Consider the following 19,466-nt stretch of genomic DNA (forward strand, 5'->3'; position numbering starts at 1 on the left):
ATTGCAAACTCTCTCCTCTCCAGCCAGCAGATAGTTGGGAAAAATTTAGCTTGGTGAGTCGGGTCAGACTTGGAGACAGCTTAGTTTGTTTCTGGACAGGCATAGAAATGAGGCAGCAAAGCAAGACTGTGTTCGGGCTACTGTTTGAACCATTTCCCTCTAAGGGTTTTTAGTGACTTCTAATTTTACAAAACTCAGAGATCCACATTTCCAATTGCTTCTTATACATTTCTCTTGTGGATGTTGGCTCGTTACTTTAGACACAGCATGTTCATCACCAAATTCACCATCTCTCTGTCAATCTGTTCTTTTTTAATAATCCCTTCCTCCGTTAATGACACCACCAACCACCCGTTCTCCCAAGCCAGAAACCTGGGAGTCTTTGACTGTTGTTTAAGCTTCACCCCACCATCTAGTCCTGTCCTTTCCACCCTAGCTACTAGGGTTGTTCTGCAAATAAACTGACACAATATATGAAAAAGAACTCTGAAAGCTGTGAATGAGAGGTATGTATTTCCTCTGAGGCAGCACACCTGTTGAAGCAAAAGGGATGGGAATGAGGCCTCAGAGGCCACTCAGACTTAACTTTCTTATAATATTGACACTTGTGTCAGTGAAGCGTGAACTTGTAGCTAAACTACGGCTTCATAGGCTTACATTTTGATAGCTCTCTGTGCTCTTAAAAGCATTTCCTCAAAAGGAGAGGAAAAGGAGCAAGCGAGAAAGAAGAAGTGATTTGCCCAGGGTGACAGTTAGCAAGTGGCACAACCAGGACTAGAACTCCTATTGGCTAAATCCAGAGGCCTCTTAAACTGAAACCAAGGTTGATTTTAAAACTCTACCACTTACTACCTGTGACCTAGGGTACTGGATTTAGCCCTTTTGAATGTCAGTCTCTACATATGAGAGAGAGAGATAATGATAGTTCCCATTTCATAGAGTTGTTGTAAGGCTTGAATGAGTCCATAGAAAGAGTCAGAGTGCCATGCAGAAAGTGCTCAGTAAACGGTAGCCACTGGATCACTCTTTCCCCTTCCCCACCTAGCAAGAGACTTTAGGTTGGTGTCCTCTGTCCTTTCGTTTAGAGAATTTAGTCTGTCTATATTTATTCAGACAGCCCCACTTCAGACTCTCTTGCAGTTCACAGATATTTCCAGGAAGTTGTTGCCCTACCATTTCATTGAAAACTAGGTCCAGAATTTTCATGGTTTCCTCTCTGCCTCTCTTCTACTAATTTCCCCATTAAGGTTATGACACAATTCTAATGAACTCCTCTAGTTAAAAATTGTGAGATTACATTTATACTTTCTGGCCCCAAGGTGAAGGAGATTTTAGGTTCAATATGAGGAATAAACTTCTAAAATCAGAAGTGCCCAACAACAGAATGGACTGCCTTAGGAGGTAATGAAGTGACCCATGACTGCAGGTGTATGAGCAGAGGTTTTTGACTAGCGGAGCTGTGACTGCCACTGCTTCCTCTGTCCCATGCAATCCCCGAGGTCTGCAGGCTGTTGTACTATACGTTACAGTGAGGACTGTAACAGATAAGCTACCTATGTATTATATTTTTATGGCTTTGTAATTTTTGATTCATGATTTTATACTGTCATAGTTAAATGAATTGATAAGATGGCAAATGAATTATAACTTAGTGAAGTGAGGAAGACTGTCAAACTTCCCTGGATATTGCCAAATACAGAGAGCAGAGTTTAATATTGAACTGAAGTTGAAGATGTGGCTCTGAAATCTCCTGCAGAGCCAAAGACACACAGCTCTGCACTGAGGTTGTGATAGCCTGGGGCCTGTGTTGAGTGTAACTAGGCTTATCCCTACCATACACATTATTTCATATTTTGATAAAGTAGAAGAAAATATTGAGGTTTTATCATATATGAGACTTTCATGTGCAAAGTTTGACAGATGTTGCATGCTGCTTTCAGGGGTAAAGAAAATTACTTGGGCACTGCTGTGTCCTTCCGTGAGATGATTTATTGTCAGCTGTCACCTTCCCTGTCCCTTGCCCACAACCATTATAGTGACCAGGAGGTCTGCTTGCTCTACGGTGATGTGTCTTGAATAGTGCCCATTAGTTCTCAGTAGTTACCCGTGGCCTGCATGTTAGCCTTCAGTTTAATGGCCTTTTTTATGTTCATTCATTTTATTTTATTTCCCATCGTGGTTTTGTTTATTTCTTTTTTGTTTTTTGTTTTTTCTGTTCTCTTTTTTAAAACCGTCGTGGTTTGCCCTTCATATTCCCCAATGTTTGCACATGACAAGATGTTGCCATCCCAACATTACCTCCCACTTCACTGACCAGTGCCACTACTGACCATCTAGCACCAGCCACCACGGGACCACTGCCTTCAGCTCCTCGGGATGTCGTGGCCTCCCTGGTCTCTACCCGCTTCATCAAATTGACATGGCGGACACCTGCATCAGATCCTCATGGAGACAACCTTACCTACTCTGTCTTCTACACCAAGGAGGGGATTGCTAGGTAAGTGCCTGTGTGTCTGGACCCAGTTGGTTGCATCTTGGTCCCCCCAGTCCAGTCATGCTCATTGGCTCTTTGTTGTGCAGAATCTGTACCAATTTTCAGTCCAGAAAATACATGATCACCGAGATGCATCTTTCCTAATGTTAGGCCATTAAAAATAAATTCCCAAACAAACCGAAGTCCTAGTATTCTTTCCTGCCTTTCAGGGATGATTTGGAAGAGGGTAGATAGAGCTATTTAGGTGGAAGTATTAAATGTAACCAGGGCTACCCTTTTTACAGAAGATTCAGTTGACACAACCTATAGGATATGGCTTACTCAGAACTTTCAGATTCTAGAAGTTATGGTAGACTTAATTATTAAAGCAACCTTAAATGAATATTTGCCTGCACCCGGATGTGGATGTGGGCCACTGAACTCCTGGGGGTCTCCTTGGTGACACAAGAGTAATTAGTGACTAATTTTCCTAAAACAGCATTTTCATTAAATTCCTCTTCATCTCCATCTCTTTCAGGAACTCTCATTGCCTGTCCATTTTTATAGGAGATTTTCCAGAATCCCCAGGCTACTTTATCCATAGTCTAGTTTTGTTTTATCTGTCCAACCTTATTTTCCTTCCCCCCCAGTTTAACTCACTTTCTAATGATACCAGCCTAATTCCCACCACTGTGCAGCCTTTTTCTCAGTCTATTCTCTTCAGTCACTTCCCCTTTCTCAACTAAAGCAAAATTCAGTTAATCCTTCTTGGCCCAGATTAAGCCCCATGAAGCCCTCATGAATCTTTCTCCACCTTTTTCAGCACATATAGCATTTCTCTTATATACGTGTTTGTTCCCCTAATATTGGCACTTGATTATGATAACGCATGATTGTATGCTGCCACAAGTTGTTACACTTTTGTTATGTATATTTGTGTTATTTTCCCAACCAGATTATAACCTCTTTGGGAGGAACCATGCTACGTGCTGACTATGTATCCTTAACAGTGCTGAGTAGATTCCTTCATTGTGCTGCTACTTCATACCAAAATAAGAAAGCTAACGCATCTGTTTTGGTTAGGGCCCTAACACGTGAAATAAGGCTTGAATTTCTACTAGGGTGCTTACATTTGATATATATTGTATTTAATACCATACCGGCAAGTTCAGCAAGTAAAGGAACTCTAATCAAGTCAAGACCCCTTGATTTAACACTCTGAGAAGTCTGAGTGACATAATTTGAGCCAGATAGATGGAGCTACTCATAGGGTAATGTTTATCTGAACACTGTACTGGATGTTTTGGGAATTACAAAGATAAGGAAACGTAGTTCTAGACACAAAAAGGTGAGACATTACTGCCAAACCAGTAATGTCTTTGTTAAAACGTCTCCAACAGACTTTCAAATCTCATTGCAAATTTCACAGAAGGAAGAAAAAGTGTTTAGTGATTCCTCACGAGCCAGCTTATTTCCATGGACCTTTGCCCATGGAACAAGGGCCTTCGCCGTTGTTGTTCCTTCTACCAGAAATGCATTTCCCTCACAAATAACTGTGTCTGGCTCTAGTCTGTCCTACTCAGGTTACACCTCCTCAGGCCTTCCATGAATACCCACCCAGCTTAGCCCCCTCAGTCACTGTCACACAGTGGTGTACTGGAGCCAGCTTGTTCCCAAGCCAATTGTTAAATTTTCAGGAAACTTTCAAGCCTGATGATATGACTTAGTGGCTCGAAATTGGGCATGGTATGGGAGTATCTACAAGTACTGCAAACCAAAGTCAATTGTTGAACGTTGACCAGAACACCACTACTCTCACATCGCCCTGGTTTGTTTTTTGCCTTTTTTTTCTGGAACACTTAACACTCTGAAATTTTCTCTTTTTATTAACATATTTGTTGTGTCTATCTTGTTCAGTAGAGTATTAGCACCTGGAACAGAGCCTGGCATATAGTAGCATTTAAACAAGTATTTGTTAAATGAATAGATAAATTTCAATCAGTGGAGAAATAATTATTATTCAAGAAATCATGTTGAGATAATTGACTCCATTTGGTGGAAAGACTAAAAGTTATATCTCTGTCTTATATCATGTATAACAACAAATTGTAAATGGATCAAGAGCTATTTTTAAGACTTATAAATGTATTAGAAGAAAATATAGAAACTATTTTTATCATTTGAGTGTGAAAGACCTTTTAAGGGAAGACATAAAATCCAGAAGCCATAACAGGAAAGATTGACAAAGTTTATTATATAGCAGGGTAAATTCCATGTGATAAAACATTATAAACAAAATCGAACTATCAAGTGATAAGCTGGGAAAAAATTTGTAGCGTTTATAAAAGATCATTGGTATTGGTATTCAGTCTACATAAAGAGCTCTTACAAATCATAAGTAAAAGACAGATATCCCAAGAGGCAAACGGTGTGAGTAGATGATTCAGGGAAGTTAGTGGAAAGCCCAGTAAGCTTAAAAAGGTTTTCACCATCGCTAGCAATCTTGGAAATATAAAATAATAAGTTACCATTTTTTTACCTAAGTCTGGCAAAAATTTTAAGTTGATAATATCCAGTATTAAGCGAGTTAAATGCTGGGAAGAAATCCGCTTTAGGCTCTTACTGGCAGTATAAATTAGAATAGCCTTTGGAGAAAGTAATTTGGTAGAATTTTTTATCTTTTTAACGCACATACCCTTCCTTCCAACAATTACACTTCTAGAGGTCTGTCCTATAGATATTCAGATACACGTATGCATAGGGCACTCATATAAAAATGTTTTTTGTAGCATTGTTTGTGAGAATGAAAAAAGGAAACAATGTAAATGTCCTTTGATAGAGGAATGGGCGCATACTTTATATATATATATATATATACACACATACATATACACACACACATATACATATATATACATACATATACATATATATATCCATATGAAGTATGATGCAGGAATTTTTTTAAATGACTTATATCTGTGTATTTTGATGTATATGTAAATGCCTAGAGCAGTGATTCTCTACCAGGGACAGTTTTGCCCCCCATTTCCCAGGAGGCATTTGACAATGTCTGGAGACATTTTCAGTTGTCACAACTGAGATGGGAGGGGATGCTTATTGGCATCTAGTGAGTAGAAGCCAGAGATGCTGATAAACTTCCCACAATGTACAGGGCAGCCTCCTACAAAAAAGAATTATCCTGCCCAAAATCTCAAAAGTGCTGAGGTTGAGAAAGCCTGGCGTGGAGAGATCTGGTAAGAGACAGGTCAGTACATGCCACAGTTAGGTCTCTGAGTGGGACAGGTTTTGAGGAGGGAGAAAAACTGGGACTTGAAAATTTTTTTAACTATATATACTTTTGTTTTTAGTGAAAATCTATCACTTAAATTAAAAATTTTTAATTTATGAATCATGGGTTGAAATAAGCAGGGATGATTAATAAATGAAGTTGGAATTGAGAAAACTATAAAAGTTAAATTGGCAGGGGCAGGAGGACAAGGCAAGTATGTATAAAGGAAGAGAAGATGCAAGGAGGATCACATTTAATTGTCTGGTGTTTGAAGGATGGAAAAGTAAGAAAGCTAGCCCAGCTGGGTTTTTGGTACAGTTAGTAAGAGATTATAATGAAGTGGAAGTTTGGAGCCAAGTGTTGGAATCTGGTAAGAATTTGGACATAATCAGTTAAGAAGGGACCATTTTAGACTCCTGAATGAGTGTGCACTGTGATTTTATTAAACAGCTTTTATTAGCGGTACTTTGAGAGCACTACACACGATTAGAGGGGAGAAGAAATGGAGTAAGGGAGATAAATAGTTATGTTAATCTACGTGTGTGGTAGGTATGGCCTGAGGGAAGATGGGAGCAGTGTCTCGGAGTGGACGGAATAAATCTGAGGAATATTTCAAAGGAAGATTCTTGGAGATTGTAATATTTTTTTGTAAAAACAAGTATTCTTTATTCACTTCAAGTAACTGCATTACTTCTGAATAAAAGCAGTGAAGGTATAGAAAGAACACTAAGTCAAAAGACAAGATCTTGGTTACTTGTTTTATAAATAAAATTTATTTGACCTTTGTAAGGTTAAATTTCCTCATTTAAAAAATGAGAATAATACATTTTCTTCACAGACTTATAGTAAGAATTCAGTGTGAGGATGTATGCCACTGCCTGTGTTGACAAGTTCTCCTCTTCCTGCGTTTGAAAATTCAACCACCAGGTGGCACTGTGTGCCTTGGTCATGAGCTGTAATTGTATTGGCTACCTCAAGTTCCCGAGGTTCCAAAGGGTCCAAATGTTCACCTTCTTTTTCCAGTGCCTTTAATATATACAGCAGTCATTTTCTGATATTAGTCACTAAATAGAGAGTACAGAGTAAATTATTCCAGAAATTAATAACATTTTAGAGATGGACACAGTCTTGGGTATCTGTTAGTCTAATCCAGGAGTTGGCAAACTATGAACCCTGGGATAAATCAGACGTTATTTTTATGGCCCAGGAGCTAAGAGTAGTTTTTACATTTTCGAATGGTTACATTTTAATAGGTTATATAGGTAACTACATAATATTTTCCATTTTGCCTCTTGGCCTGTAAATATTTACTATCAGGCCCTTTAAGAAAAAGTTTGCCACCCTGGTTTCACTCTTCTATTTAATACATGGAAAAATCTGAGGCCCAGAAAGAATTAGTGACTTTCCCAGGGTCCCCTAACAGGGTAGTAGCGTTGCCAGAACTAGAATTGGAGCTCCTAACTGCTAGCCCAGCACTGTCTTAATATAAAGTGTACCTTTTTCTTTCTCTTTTGACTCTTGGTTAACACATTCTAACCTGAGTCCCACTGTAACCTCACACATTTATGAGGATTGTTCTTTATAACTCACCCTGGATCTTGTCCTGAAGTCAAAAGTTTGCTTTCTAGACAGACACGTGGTTCTGGGACCTCAGACCTATCTAGTGTTAGAAGCCTCTTCAGGTGCTGGGTATATTTCATCTTAGAGAATCATACCTATTACTGATTTTTTTGTTATTGTAATGCTTCTGTAGAAATTTGTTCTAAGTTTTTAGTTCCCTTCACTCATTTCTCCCATTTTTTCCCCTTTCACATAGGAAGGAACAAAAGATATGTCATATCATTACTATATAAGAGGTAGAGATCAGAAGGCAAATTTCATTCATTCAGCACGTTTGTGATGCTGGTTCGTGTATAAGCACTCTGCTAAGTGCTTCTGTAGTTGTGAACATGAATAAGACACTCTTTCACTTCAGTTTAAAGTAAAATAGTGCCCCCCTCCCACTGTCTTTCTCAGAAATAACTTGTTTAAACTTTTATTTACAGAGTGAGCAAAACAGACCTAATCTTTGTTCTCTCCTGGAGCTTTTAGTTTGGTGAAGTGTAAAATACCGTGCATCCTTTTAGACAACGGTCATTTGTGATCAGTCCAAGTGTCAGAACCCTCAAAGTATACGAAATCAGTTGATATCCTTCTTCTAAATCGTGTGATTTAGAGGTGTTTAGCTAAAGAGAAAATAATGTCTGTAGATACCTCACATATCTCTGAGTAGTACTTTTTGTTACCATAGTGCTCTTTTCCAGTGGACCTGGTTATAGACAAACAACCTCTGTAAATATGGCATGGGTACTGTTCGTTTTTTAATTAAAAGAGGTAGTTTAAAGGACTATAGGAAACTATTGAAAAACACTTAAATCTCTGAAATGCAGAAGTTCTGGTACAATCAGACAAATTGGTGTATGGTCGTGTAGAACTAAACAAATTTTAATCAATAATTTCAAAGAAAATTATCAATATTTTAAAGTAAGAATTTTAACTCAAATAATTTCTTCCACAGAGTAGTTTAGGACCCTTTTATTACTGTCTCAAGATAGATACAGATCTTTCCTCACGTGGTTGACAGTTCTTCAAGGCCAGCTGTTTGTCTAAAACAAGTAGATCCCTTCACAATATTTGTTGAAAACTCTTGTGTAATATAATCTTGGGTTTTATTACAGTAAGTACAGTAGATTGAGCATAATTATGGATCCACGTGTAGACACACAAACCCTCGAGATAGAGCCTGGAGCCTTTTTTAAAGAACCTAGATAACTGCTTTTTTATTTTCATCTCGTAACGCTAGACCACTAGATTCATTTGTACTGTTTGTGATGAGATTTGTCAGACATTTCAAATCAGTTTGAAAATCATTTAAAAAGAGTATAGTAGTCCTCCCTCATCCACGGTTTTGCTTTCTGTGGTTTCGGTTACCCATGATCAACCACGTTCTGAAAATATTAAATGGAAGATTCCAGAAAGAAACAATTCATAAGTTTTTAATTGTGCACCGTTATGAGTAGTGTGATAAAATCTCGCACCATCCCACTCCATCCCACTCAGGACGTGAATCATTCCGTTAGCCAGTGGATCCACGCTGTATACTCTACCCGCCCGTTAATCACTTAGTTGCCATCTTGGTTATCAGATTTACTGTCATGTCACAGTACCTGTGTTCAGGTAATTTTACTTAATAATGGCCCCAAAGTGCAAGAGTAGTGATGCTGTTAATTCAGATATGCCGGAAAGAAGCCGTAAAGTGCTTCCTTTAAGTGAAAAGGTGAAAGTTCTCGACTTAATAAGGAAAGAAAAAGTCAAATGCTGAGATTGCTAAGATCAACAGTAAATTTTATTACAGTATATTATAATTGTTCTATTTTATTATTAGATATTGTTGCTAATCTCTTACTGTATCTAATTTTTATAAATTAAACTTTATCATTGGTATATGTGTAGAACGAAAAAACCTAGTCTATATAGGGTTTGGTACTATCTGTGGTTTCAGGCATCTGCTGGGGGTCTTGGAACGGATCTCCTGCAGTTGAGGGGGACTGCTGTATTCGTTTTAAGAAATAAATTATAAAATTCAGTGTCATGATTAGCTTGTCTTATAGATTAAGTTACTTTTAGGATTCATTTAAATTTTTAATGTTTCGTTCCCAATTTTGAAAATGATCTCTAATTTTCTTTTTATTGAGATCTATTCTCCAAAATATACACAGCGTTCTTTGATATTTTCTCTGAAAATTGGGTCATACTTATAATCACCTTCTGTTTGTGTCCCTGAGAATCACCCCTTAAAACACAATGAGTCCTAAAGCCTACAAAATTGATGACCAGCTGCCCCATTTGAAATGGCACAGACTCTTGTCTGTGTGTTCTCTGAAACGAAGTTGTGATTATGACCAGCGATATCAGCAAGGTATCAGACATGTGTGACATTGCTCTTTGCCAATCTCCATATTCTGCTGTGCACTGTTCCACCTCCAGAAGTTTCCTTTTTTGAGAGTTAATTTGACTTAAATTGTTAAGGTTTTGATGTGGTGTAGTATTGCAATGAAAATGAAGCTGCACATTCTTGAAATATTCCTAATTGATGCTGTTTCTTTCCAAATCCCTCCTTGTCCAAAGGGAACGTGTTGAGAATACCAGTCGCCCAGGAGAAATGCAGGTAACCATTCAAAACCTAATGCCAGCGACTGTGTACGTCTTCAGAGTTATGGCCCAAAATAAGCATGGCTCCGGAGAGAGTTCAGCTCCACTACGAGTAGAAACCCAGCCTGAGGGTAAGTCTCCCACCTGTTTGTCAGCCCTACCTGTAGGTAGCCTATATGAAGGTCTACCTTATGTGTATCCTTGCACACCTAGGAGTGCAGAAGTAACAGTTCCTCGCCTTCAAGGACCTTATGAATTAGTTAGGGGAGATGAAGTTAATTCACATCAAACAGTAGCAAATAGTGTAGTACAGTATAATTCTGCTGATACATACTCAAATTATACTGATCCTTTAAGGCCTAGCTCAGATGCCTTCTGGCATCTTTCCTCTGATCCTGTTTAATATTGTATCTCTATAACTCAAAGATACCTTATCACTTTCTTCCTTAAATTATGATTATGAATGTATCTCATTTATTTCATGGCAAAGACAGAGTCTTTGTCATTCTTATATTTCCCTCAGTGTCTGTTATAGTGCTTTACACATGAAGTAGGTATTTAATAATTGTTATCAGTTGGATTGCCCTGAACTTTATACTTACCACACTCTACAGAATCTCTTTAAGGCTTTACTTTGGACCTGTGGTCTTTTGTGCTAAATAGTGTTACTTCCAATTATATTTCTTAAGATTTTCTGCAGTTGAAATGAGTGTCAGGTTGATTTATTTTATAAATGCCTTGTATGTCTTAAGTTTTGTTTGTAAAATATAGGCCTGAAATTACAGGAAGCAATCAAATCATTAATGCTTTTCCCATGAGGCTTTCTTCTACACTTGTACCTTCTTTTAACACAGCCCCTGTTTTTCCTTGCTGCCTTCTCCAGTTTTCTTTCACTATTAACTGCACTAGTTTTTCTCTGTTAACAAACTTTCAATAACAAAGATTTTACTTCAGCGAGGAGCATGTGAGGTACATTCGTGGAAGCTGCTGACCAGGGAACAAAACAGATTAAATGAATTTACCAGTGCAACTAGGGAGCTCATTCAAGGACTTTACCTGATGGGTGGAATAAGTAAAGTCAAGAAGGTTATGGAACTTCACTTTCTAATGCTGTAGCAGATCACTGATGCACCAAACATTTATTGAGTGTGTACCAGGCACTGCACAATGTGTTAGAGATGCAGGGGATGCGCAAGATAGGAATTCTCCCCTTAAAGAATGAGCAGTCAAGATAGGAGGTCATTATCATTTCAGTGATGGAGCTTAAAGTCAGGAATCAAACCCAGACAAGAACAAGAGGGTCATCAGAGAATCAGGGGGTTGATTTAAGGAAAGAATGTGTTCTCATTACAGGGAAAGGATGTTGAATTTCACGATTGCTGTGTTCAGATAAGAGCAGGAACAATCTGTTAGATTTCAAGCTCAACTTTCCTCCATTAGCTTTCATGTACAGGCATCATTCATGAGAGATACTGGGATATAGAAAAGGAACAATTACTGTGAAAACTAGGTAAATCAAGGCAGGTTCTGAGAAAAGATGAGACTTGAGGTTCGCCTTGAAGCATTTGACTTAGAGCAGGCATTCTTGGGCAAGGAAACTGCATGACCCAAATCCCCAAAATAGGATCAAACAGTGCACATGCAAGGTGAGTCATGACAAAAATAAAAGAAAAGACCACTGGATTTGATTCAGTGTAGGGGTTCCATCCTGGGGCTATGAACCTTCTAAAAATACATGAAAATATTTGTGCATCTGTACGTATTCACAGTTTTCTTGGGAAAGAGCCTGTGGCTTTCACTATCATTTCAGAACTTATGAGTCAAACTGTTGAGAACCACTGGGCCAGAAGAACCATTGTCCATTTAGGGATAAAAGAAAAGATGTGTAGGGACAGTAGATTCGTTGAGTGCCTACCATGTGCCTGTCACTGTGCTAGGCAGTCAGGCTGTAAAGATGAATAAGACTTGACTTCTGTCCACAGGGAGCTTTCGGTCTGGTACCAGAGACAGATAAGTAAATAGACAGTAGAGTGATGAGCTGTCATCATAAGGGAAATGAACAGCACAATCATTTGTTCAAGGAGTCTGATTATAAGAAAGTAGCTAAGTAATAATATAGGTGGAAAGGGCAGCAGGTTCTGATGAGGGTGTTTTAGAGATGGAGAGTGACTATAATGTGTTTTGGCAGAAGGGAAGCAGATAGTGGAGAGAGATTTGCACTTTATCTGCAGATATTCAGCCCGTGTGGGGGAGGTGTAAGTGTTGGAGTCGGCCCTTGGAAAATGTTTTACATATTTAGCTTCACAAACCAACTTAAAATGTTTTCTATTTATTATGCCACTGTACAGCTGAAATGAAAGAATTTATTAGCGCCTTTTTTAGGATCACATTTGCCTACGTTTAGCCAATGAGTATTTTGAAAGTGATATCAAGGGAATTTAGGGACTGTTTTGTTTTCCTTCTCCTTTGATAAGTTAGAGGAAAGTTTTCCATAGCAGCAGCAGTGTGACAAATCCCACCTGTCAGGCTGCACAAAATATGCTCCTAACATTAAGTGAATAACACGATTCATGACTAAATAAAGCAAACAACTGTCAGAATAACCATATTCAGGTTTCTCTACTTTGGTAGCAAAAGTAATCTTTTTTTTTTTTTTTTTTTTGTGGGGAGGCGTAGCCCTAAGCTAACATCTGATGCCAATCCTCCCCTGTTTTCTTGAGGAAGATTGGCCCTGAGCTAACATCCATGGCCACCTTCCTCTACTTTATATGGGACGCTGCCACAGCATGGCTTAACAAGCAGTGCATCGGTGTGCGCCTGGGATCCGAACCTGCGAACCCCGGGCCGCCACAGCGGAGTGCGCGCACTTAACAGCTTGTGCCACCGGGCCGGCCCACAAAACTAATCTTAAGCTGTGCTGCTGTTATTTAAGAAAGCCAGTTTATTTTACATTTTGTTAGTTTTTTCCCCTTTCCTTAAATCTAATGGATATCTGCTACAGAAACACTAGCACCAGAGAAATTGTTTTCAAATATAGAGAGTCCACCAAAGTGTAGGCATAGGCAGCTACCTAGGATTTGTGTATAAATTGGGACTGGAACCTGTCAATTAGACAAAAAAATATGGTAGAAAGGTATATGAGCCATTGTAGGAGTTAGAGCTAGACAATCAGTCAACGAATCATTGAATCTTCCAGTCACTTAGGTCCTATGGACAGTGTTGTAGTGATCTCCTAACTGGTCTTCTTGAGTCCACATTTTAGAATCAGAAAGTGCTCAACTTCTGGCCCCACACTCACTAACTTCCCCATCTCTAAACCTCTTATCCTCATCTATAAATAGGGAGAATAATAGTATTCGTCTCATTTGGGTTAGTGCAAAGATTAAATAAGATGTAATTTAAACACGTGTAAAGCACTTAATGCTGGACTGACTATAAGCATTCAATAAATGGTAGCTATTCTTAAAATTATTATTCTTTTATTTAGTCTTGTTCCCTTACTGTTTTTCTTCCATGCATGTGTTCACACGTCCTTTCTAAACACAGATATGATCATGTCATGTCATGTCATGTCCCTGCTCATAATTTTTCAGCGATTACCTAACACCTACAAGAGATAATCCAAACTCCATAGAAGGGCGTTAGAGGTTCTTCATTCTCTGGCTCTTGTCATCCTTTTCAGCGTTCTCTCTCCCACATCCATTCTCTGTTTCAACCTGAACCACATAACACTATCTTCTCACATATCCTCCCCATTCACTGGAATAATTTTCCTCTTGGTAGCTAAGAAACTATTCATTCTTCTTACTCCCCAGAAGTCTTCAGTAATCCTTCCCTTTCCTATGCACCCCCTCCCAAAGCAGAATTGTGTACTCTCTTCTTCCTGTTTTCTTTACAAGCATTACCCAACTCTTTTAGCACTTATGACGTTATTTGTAACTATTTTTATGTCTGACTTCCCACTAGACTGGGAGTTCTTTGTAGGCAGGGACTCTTCATCACTGTATCCCCAGTACCGAGTGAAAGAAGGCTTTCTTTTTGTGATGGTTGCTATTATGTGTTGCAATTCCACTGCAAAACTAGGATTTTGTAAACCATAGGAAGAATTCTGCAGTGTTCATTTTTTTTCTTTGAATAAATTTGAGATACTTCACAGATAATTTTTGGTGTTGAGTCATAAAAAGGGAAACGCATTTAATTATATATTACCCTAAAACCCCTTCAATTAAGTCCATTGTTTTCTTAGTTTTTATTGTTTTTAAAACGTGGCCAATGTGACATTATTGCTGAGAATAGTTATTGAAGAGTACAGTAAATTTCATTTATATCTTGCTGTTTGAAATTTTCGTTGTAGTTCAGCTCCCCGGCCCGGCACCTAACATCCGAGCATATGCAACTTCACCTACTTCCATCACTGTCACCTGGGAAACACCATTGTCTGGCAATGGGGAAATTCAGAATTACAAATTGTACTACATGGAAAAAGGGACTGATAAAGAACAGGTATAAGATGAAGCCATTTTTTCAATCCATTGATTGGAATAGTAGAGTTGAAATATATTTACAAAACTCAATACTTGTCTTGAAGTCTGAGGAAAAAAAAAAAGATGTATAGGAAATGAAAAGTTGACAGATTCCATTTCTTTGTACCCAGATTTATTCTGTAGTTTCTACCAGCGTGGGTCACTAAACATCAAGCAATATTTCTCAGTAAATTGCCAGTGTTGATGATTAATCTGCTTTGACGGTTAAATATTCTATAAAAGGGATAAAAATCTGCATTGTGTTAAATATAGAATTTGTATAGTTAATTCTTTTTTTTTGCAGCATTTCTTTTGGCTTTTTGTTGTGTATATAAATTGTTTTATTTTATTCAAGGATGTTGATGTTTCAAGTCACTCCCACACCATTAATGGGTTGAAAAAATATACAGAGTATAGTTTCCGAGTGGTGGCCTACAATAAACATGGTCCTGGAGTCTCCACACAAGATGTTGCTGTTCGAACATTGTCAGATGGTGAGTCTTTCTTCCTCTGGAGCCAAATATCATGCTTGTGGGCCCTTGTGGCGTAGTAGTAAGATTGTGGGCTTTGATGTCAAGAAGATTCAGTTCAAATCTCAGTTCTACCCCTTTCTGGTAGTGTGACTTTGGTCAAGTCACTTAACATGTCCGAGCATGTTTCTGTACATGTAAAATGTAGATAACACCAACTTCATTGGGTTGCTGTAAAGACTTAATGAGAGAGCATAGAACATGTAGTGCCTGGTACTGAATAGCTTCTCAGTGTTTTCGTCTTTAGTAGGGGCTTTTGTATAAGTAAATATTTTTGCTTGTTCATAACACAGACCATTCCAGGGCTGTTGGAAGGCTAGCCTTGCTTTACTGAGCAATCATGTTTGCGTGCCAAATAGATCTTTTTAATTCCCAGTCATTTGTGACAGTTTCATTTCTCTCCTGTGACTGAATTTCTAAGCCAAGTTATACGCACATACCCATGACCTGGAGTAGGTCAAGACCAGCATCTTTTAAAAAATATTTTTAAAATAGAACAGAACATAAGAGTTCATTCCACTTAGTAAGTATATGTATTGTGTCATGAAACTGAGCTAAATCCAATTTATTACAAAAACATCATTTAAAAAAAATGTGTGTATATGTATATGGCCCTTGTATAAAAACATGCATGCTTTAGAAGCTATAGTTTGACTCCTTTAAGTCAATGGTCAAACATAATAATGGTCAAACCAAGAAGAGAGCAGACTGACATCCTGTGCCTCCTGATGTGAGGGGCATTGAGAAAGACATAACTTCACCTATTTCATCTGTGTTGTAGCCCCGCCAAAAATGTTTAACTTGAAACTGATCATGATGAAACAACTAGACATAAAATTGAGGGAAGTTCTGCAAAAAAAAAAAATAAAGTGGCCTGAATTCTTAAAAAATATTAGCCTTATGAAAGGAAAAAAAAGGAGGTTGAGGAATTGTTCTAGAATCTAGATTAAAGAAAAGTAAAGACACGTGAAATAAAACATGTGTGATCTTTGACCGGTTCCTGGATCTGGGAGTAAAAACAGCTATAAAGGACACTATGTATTGGTACAATTACTTAATGTTAGATAGAGATATTATTAGGCAATATTAAATATTAGCTATGTTATTAGGTATATTAGATACTATTTTTGTGTTAAGATTAAATTTTCTGAATGTGATCATTGTATTATAGTTCTGTTGAAGAATGTCCTTGTTCTTAGGAAATACCTACTGTAGTATTTAGGAGTGGAGTATCATGATGACCGCACCTCTCTCTGAAATGATTCAGAAACAATGTGTAGATGGATAATGTGTATAAACATAGTGAGAAAAGTAAAGCAGATGTGACAGAATATTAACAATTGGTGGATCCAGGAAGAGAATATATGGTGTTCATTGTTTTATTCTTGCCACTCTTTTCTGTGTGCTTGACATTTTTCAGGAGAAATGGGAGAAATAAATATAAACTATAGTTTGGTTAGCTAACTACATAAGCCACTTGGTCAAGAGTTTTGAGAAAAGTTGAGGGAAAAAATGTTTAATGTAGGCTTTTAAGTCTACACCTGAGCCAGTTTTAACTGCACTAAGTGGGTCAGGATGCTGACTCCAGCGCCTGTCAAGAGACCTGAATGTGTTTTCGCATTGTGGTTAAGGGAGCACTTTGGAGTAAGACATCTTGGTTCCTATGCCAGGTGAAACAAACATCTTGGGCCTGTTAAATGCCCTGAACCTCATCTATAGTTTTCTCATCTATAAAATGGGAATAATAATTATAATAGAAAATCCTTTGGTGTGATTGTTGTAAGGATTAAGTACCTGCCGTGTAGGAGCGTGCAGCAAATCTTAGCTATGATGATGAAGACAGAAACAACTGTGTTGGGTGCCCCTGCAACTAAGTCAGAGGTTCTTAACAGAGAGATAAGAGAGAGATAATTGGAACCGTTCATGGACATTTTTCAAAACACATGTACCTAAGTCGTACTCCAGACCCTCTGTGCCTGGATCTCTGGATCGAGGCCTGATGCGCTTTGTTGGCACCAGATACAACTTTGAGCAAGAAATAGTCTCTGTCCTCCAGAAACCTATAGCACAGTGGGCACTTAGTTATACACCTGGTCATCAAATGTCAGAAAACGGGAGAGAGAAGTTTCCCTAGATGGATTAGGAGAGGAGAGCTAAAGTCAGCATTTTGTGAGTAGAGAAAAAACTAATCAGGTTTACTTAAATTTTCTTTGCTTGCTGTAGTTACTATAAAGGGGGATGCTGGAGGGCATGTGGACCATAAAGTTTGAGACACGCCTGTCTAGTATGTGAGAAAATAAAGTTATACAGCTATTTATTTAACCAACAGTCCCAAACTTCACACATCTTAAATGAGCGTTCCACTGTATAGTTGGCCTGGGAAGCCAGATGGTCACTTTACTGAAGCTGTCATTGCTTAAATATCTCTTTGCTCTACATGAGAACTGCCTTGAAAAACAGTTTAGGAACCCCACAGGAAAGCCTAGCTCCCTGATTTATGTACATCACATTTTGAACTCATAATGACATTACCTAGTTCATTCACTTGCCATATTCATTAGACTTGTTTCCAGAAAATTTGTGGCTCTTCCCCACAATAGAGATATGCTATCACCAAGAATGTTCAGAAGAGTACATTGAAGGTTCAGAATGTATCTGGGGTCTAGAATAGTTCAGAGTACAACCTAACTTGGGTATGGGTGCATATGTATGAATGTGTCTCATTTTTTTTTTAATGAATCAAACACAGCCATACCTTATCCACATACTGCTATCAACATGAGGGCACTGGAAGCTGGGTTTAGACCTTCATGTTGCATGATCAGTGTTTGAGATGTACGTTTGGGTAAAGTCTGGCCAAGGACAGTCACGTGATGGGTGATATGTGGGTGATTGAAAGGTTTTTTTTTCTTTTTCCTATCTAGTTCCCAGTGCTGCTCCTCAGAATCTGTCCTTAGAAGTAAGAAATTCAAAGGTAAAACTTTATCTTATTGTTGTTCATTTTTACTGGTATACTCTTAAGTCTCAGAAGGGCTTACAGAGAGGGAGATTCTGTATCAAAACAATCATAATCAAGCAGAGAAATAAGGTGACATGGATATTACACTTGCCAGTAAAGCTGGGCTTAGAAATCAACTCTAGTTTATTCTGTTTAACTTTACTGCCTTTCTCTGATGCCAAAATTACTTTAGCCTTTCTGCAAATATATTGCCATTAGTATGTAAATCATGACATTCTAGATCTTAACAGTCCAGAGCCTTAGTAACGAGGTGGAAAGAAGTAAGTTGTTCATGATACCATAGTATCATAACTTAGTACTGTGAGATGAGCCCATTGTGAATCAGAGGCAGACATCTGTCAGATGGCTTTAAAATTAAAAAGTATTTTTAAGTGATTATTAAATAACTTAGTAAAACTCTGGCTGAGCACCTTGCTGCCTTTATGTTCCTTCTCTTTAGTGAATTCAGGGTAATAATACATAAAACAGTGAGGACCAAGCTTTTGATATATTCAGTCTTTTCCCTATAATCTTGTCTTTCCCAGAGTATTATGATTCACTGGCAGCCACCTCCTCCAGCCACACAAAATGGGCAGGTTACTGGCTACAAGATTCGCTACCGAAAGGCCTCCCGAAAGAGTGATGTCACTGAGACCTTGGTAACTGGGACACAGCTGTCTCAGCTGATTGAAGGTAAGCTGCTTTGCACGTGGGCAAAAGCTAGGAGACTTTGAATAATTCTCAGACACTGAATTATGCTAGTATAGGTATGAATTTCTAAAAATTGAGAGAGAGCTACTGACAGTGAAAAACTGTCCTCTAGTAATCCAGGAAGCTTTTTTCCTTACTCCTCACCTCACAGATGGGATTGACTTCCTTCAGAATAGGGGAAGGTGAATGTTTGTCTCCAAGGGTACCTTTCATTTCTTCACATGAACCCCACAGCTCTAAGCTGCAGTGAGTACACGTGGCTGCTATTGGTGTTGCTGAGAAATCTCACTAAAGGAGCATTATAGTAAAACTGGTCACAGGTGTTTTTAAAAGTCAGTTTCTGATTTTACTCCAAATGCAGATAAATAACATTTCCCATATGTAAGGCTTTTATTTTGAATACTTAATAGTATGTACTGTATACCAGGTACTGTTCTTGTTGCTAATAATAGAGAAATAGAGTACAGTCCTTGCCCATGAACTGACCACTTTCTTGACGAAACATTTGATGTGTAAGCAAAATATCACTTTAATGGTAAAAATAGCTTTTTCTTTATCGAGAAAATTCTTGCATTTTAAAATCATATTTAGATTCATTCATTTGTTTAACAGACATTATTGGACTTTTATTAGCATGTGCTGGCACTGGGTATATAATAGTGAGCAAAAATGGAGATCTTTGCTCTCTTGAAGCATTAACTTGAGGCTTGGTAAGTATTAGAGAACAATATGGATTACCAAGATCCTG

General features: G+C 38.2%; 1 protein-coding gene across 4 annotated transcripts in view; it reads left to right on the plus strand.

Annotated features, from left to right (window-relative positions):
* The window catches only part of NEO1 (neogenin 1), a 226,811-nt gene that overhangs the window by 165,772 nt on the left and 41,573 nt on the right, over window positions 1-19,466 (plus strand). For 2 of the 4 annotated variants that reach the window (XM_058542026.1, XM_058542028.1), the window contains exons 8-13: window positions 2,278-2,497; window positions 9,933-10,087; window positions 14,311-14,459; window positions 14,835-14,973; window positions 17,934-17,983; window positions 18,553-18,700. In XM_058542026.1, the coding sequence (XP_058398009.1) occupies window positions 2,278-2,497; window positions 9,933-10,087; window positions 14,311-14,459; window positions 14,835-14,973; window positions 17,934-17,983; window positions 18,553-18,700 (861 nt within the window). The remainder of the gene's footprint in view (window positions 1-2,277; window positions 2,498-9,932; window positions 10,088-14,310; window positions 14,460-14,834; window positions 14,974-17,933; window positions 17,984-18,552; window positions 18,701-19,466) is intronic. The other 2 variants (XM_058542027.1, XM_058542029.1) reach the window with 1 other exon arrangement.

Source organism: Diceros bicornis, chromosome 5 (genome assembly GCF_020826845.1).
Source record: "Diceros bicornis minor isolate mBicDic1 chromosome 5, mDicBic1.mat.cur, whole genome shotgun sequence".
Taxonomy (NCBI): domain Eukaryota; kingdom Metazoa; phylum Chordata; class Mammalia; order Perissodactyla; family Rhinocerotidae; genus Diceros; species Diceros bicornis.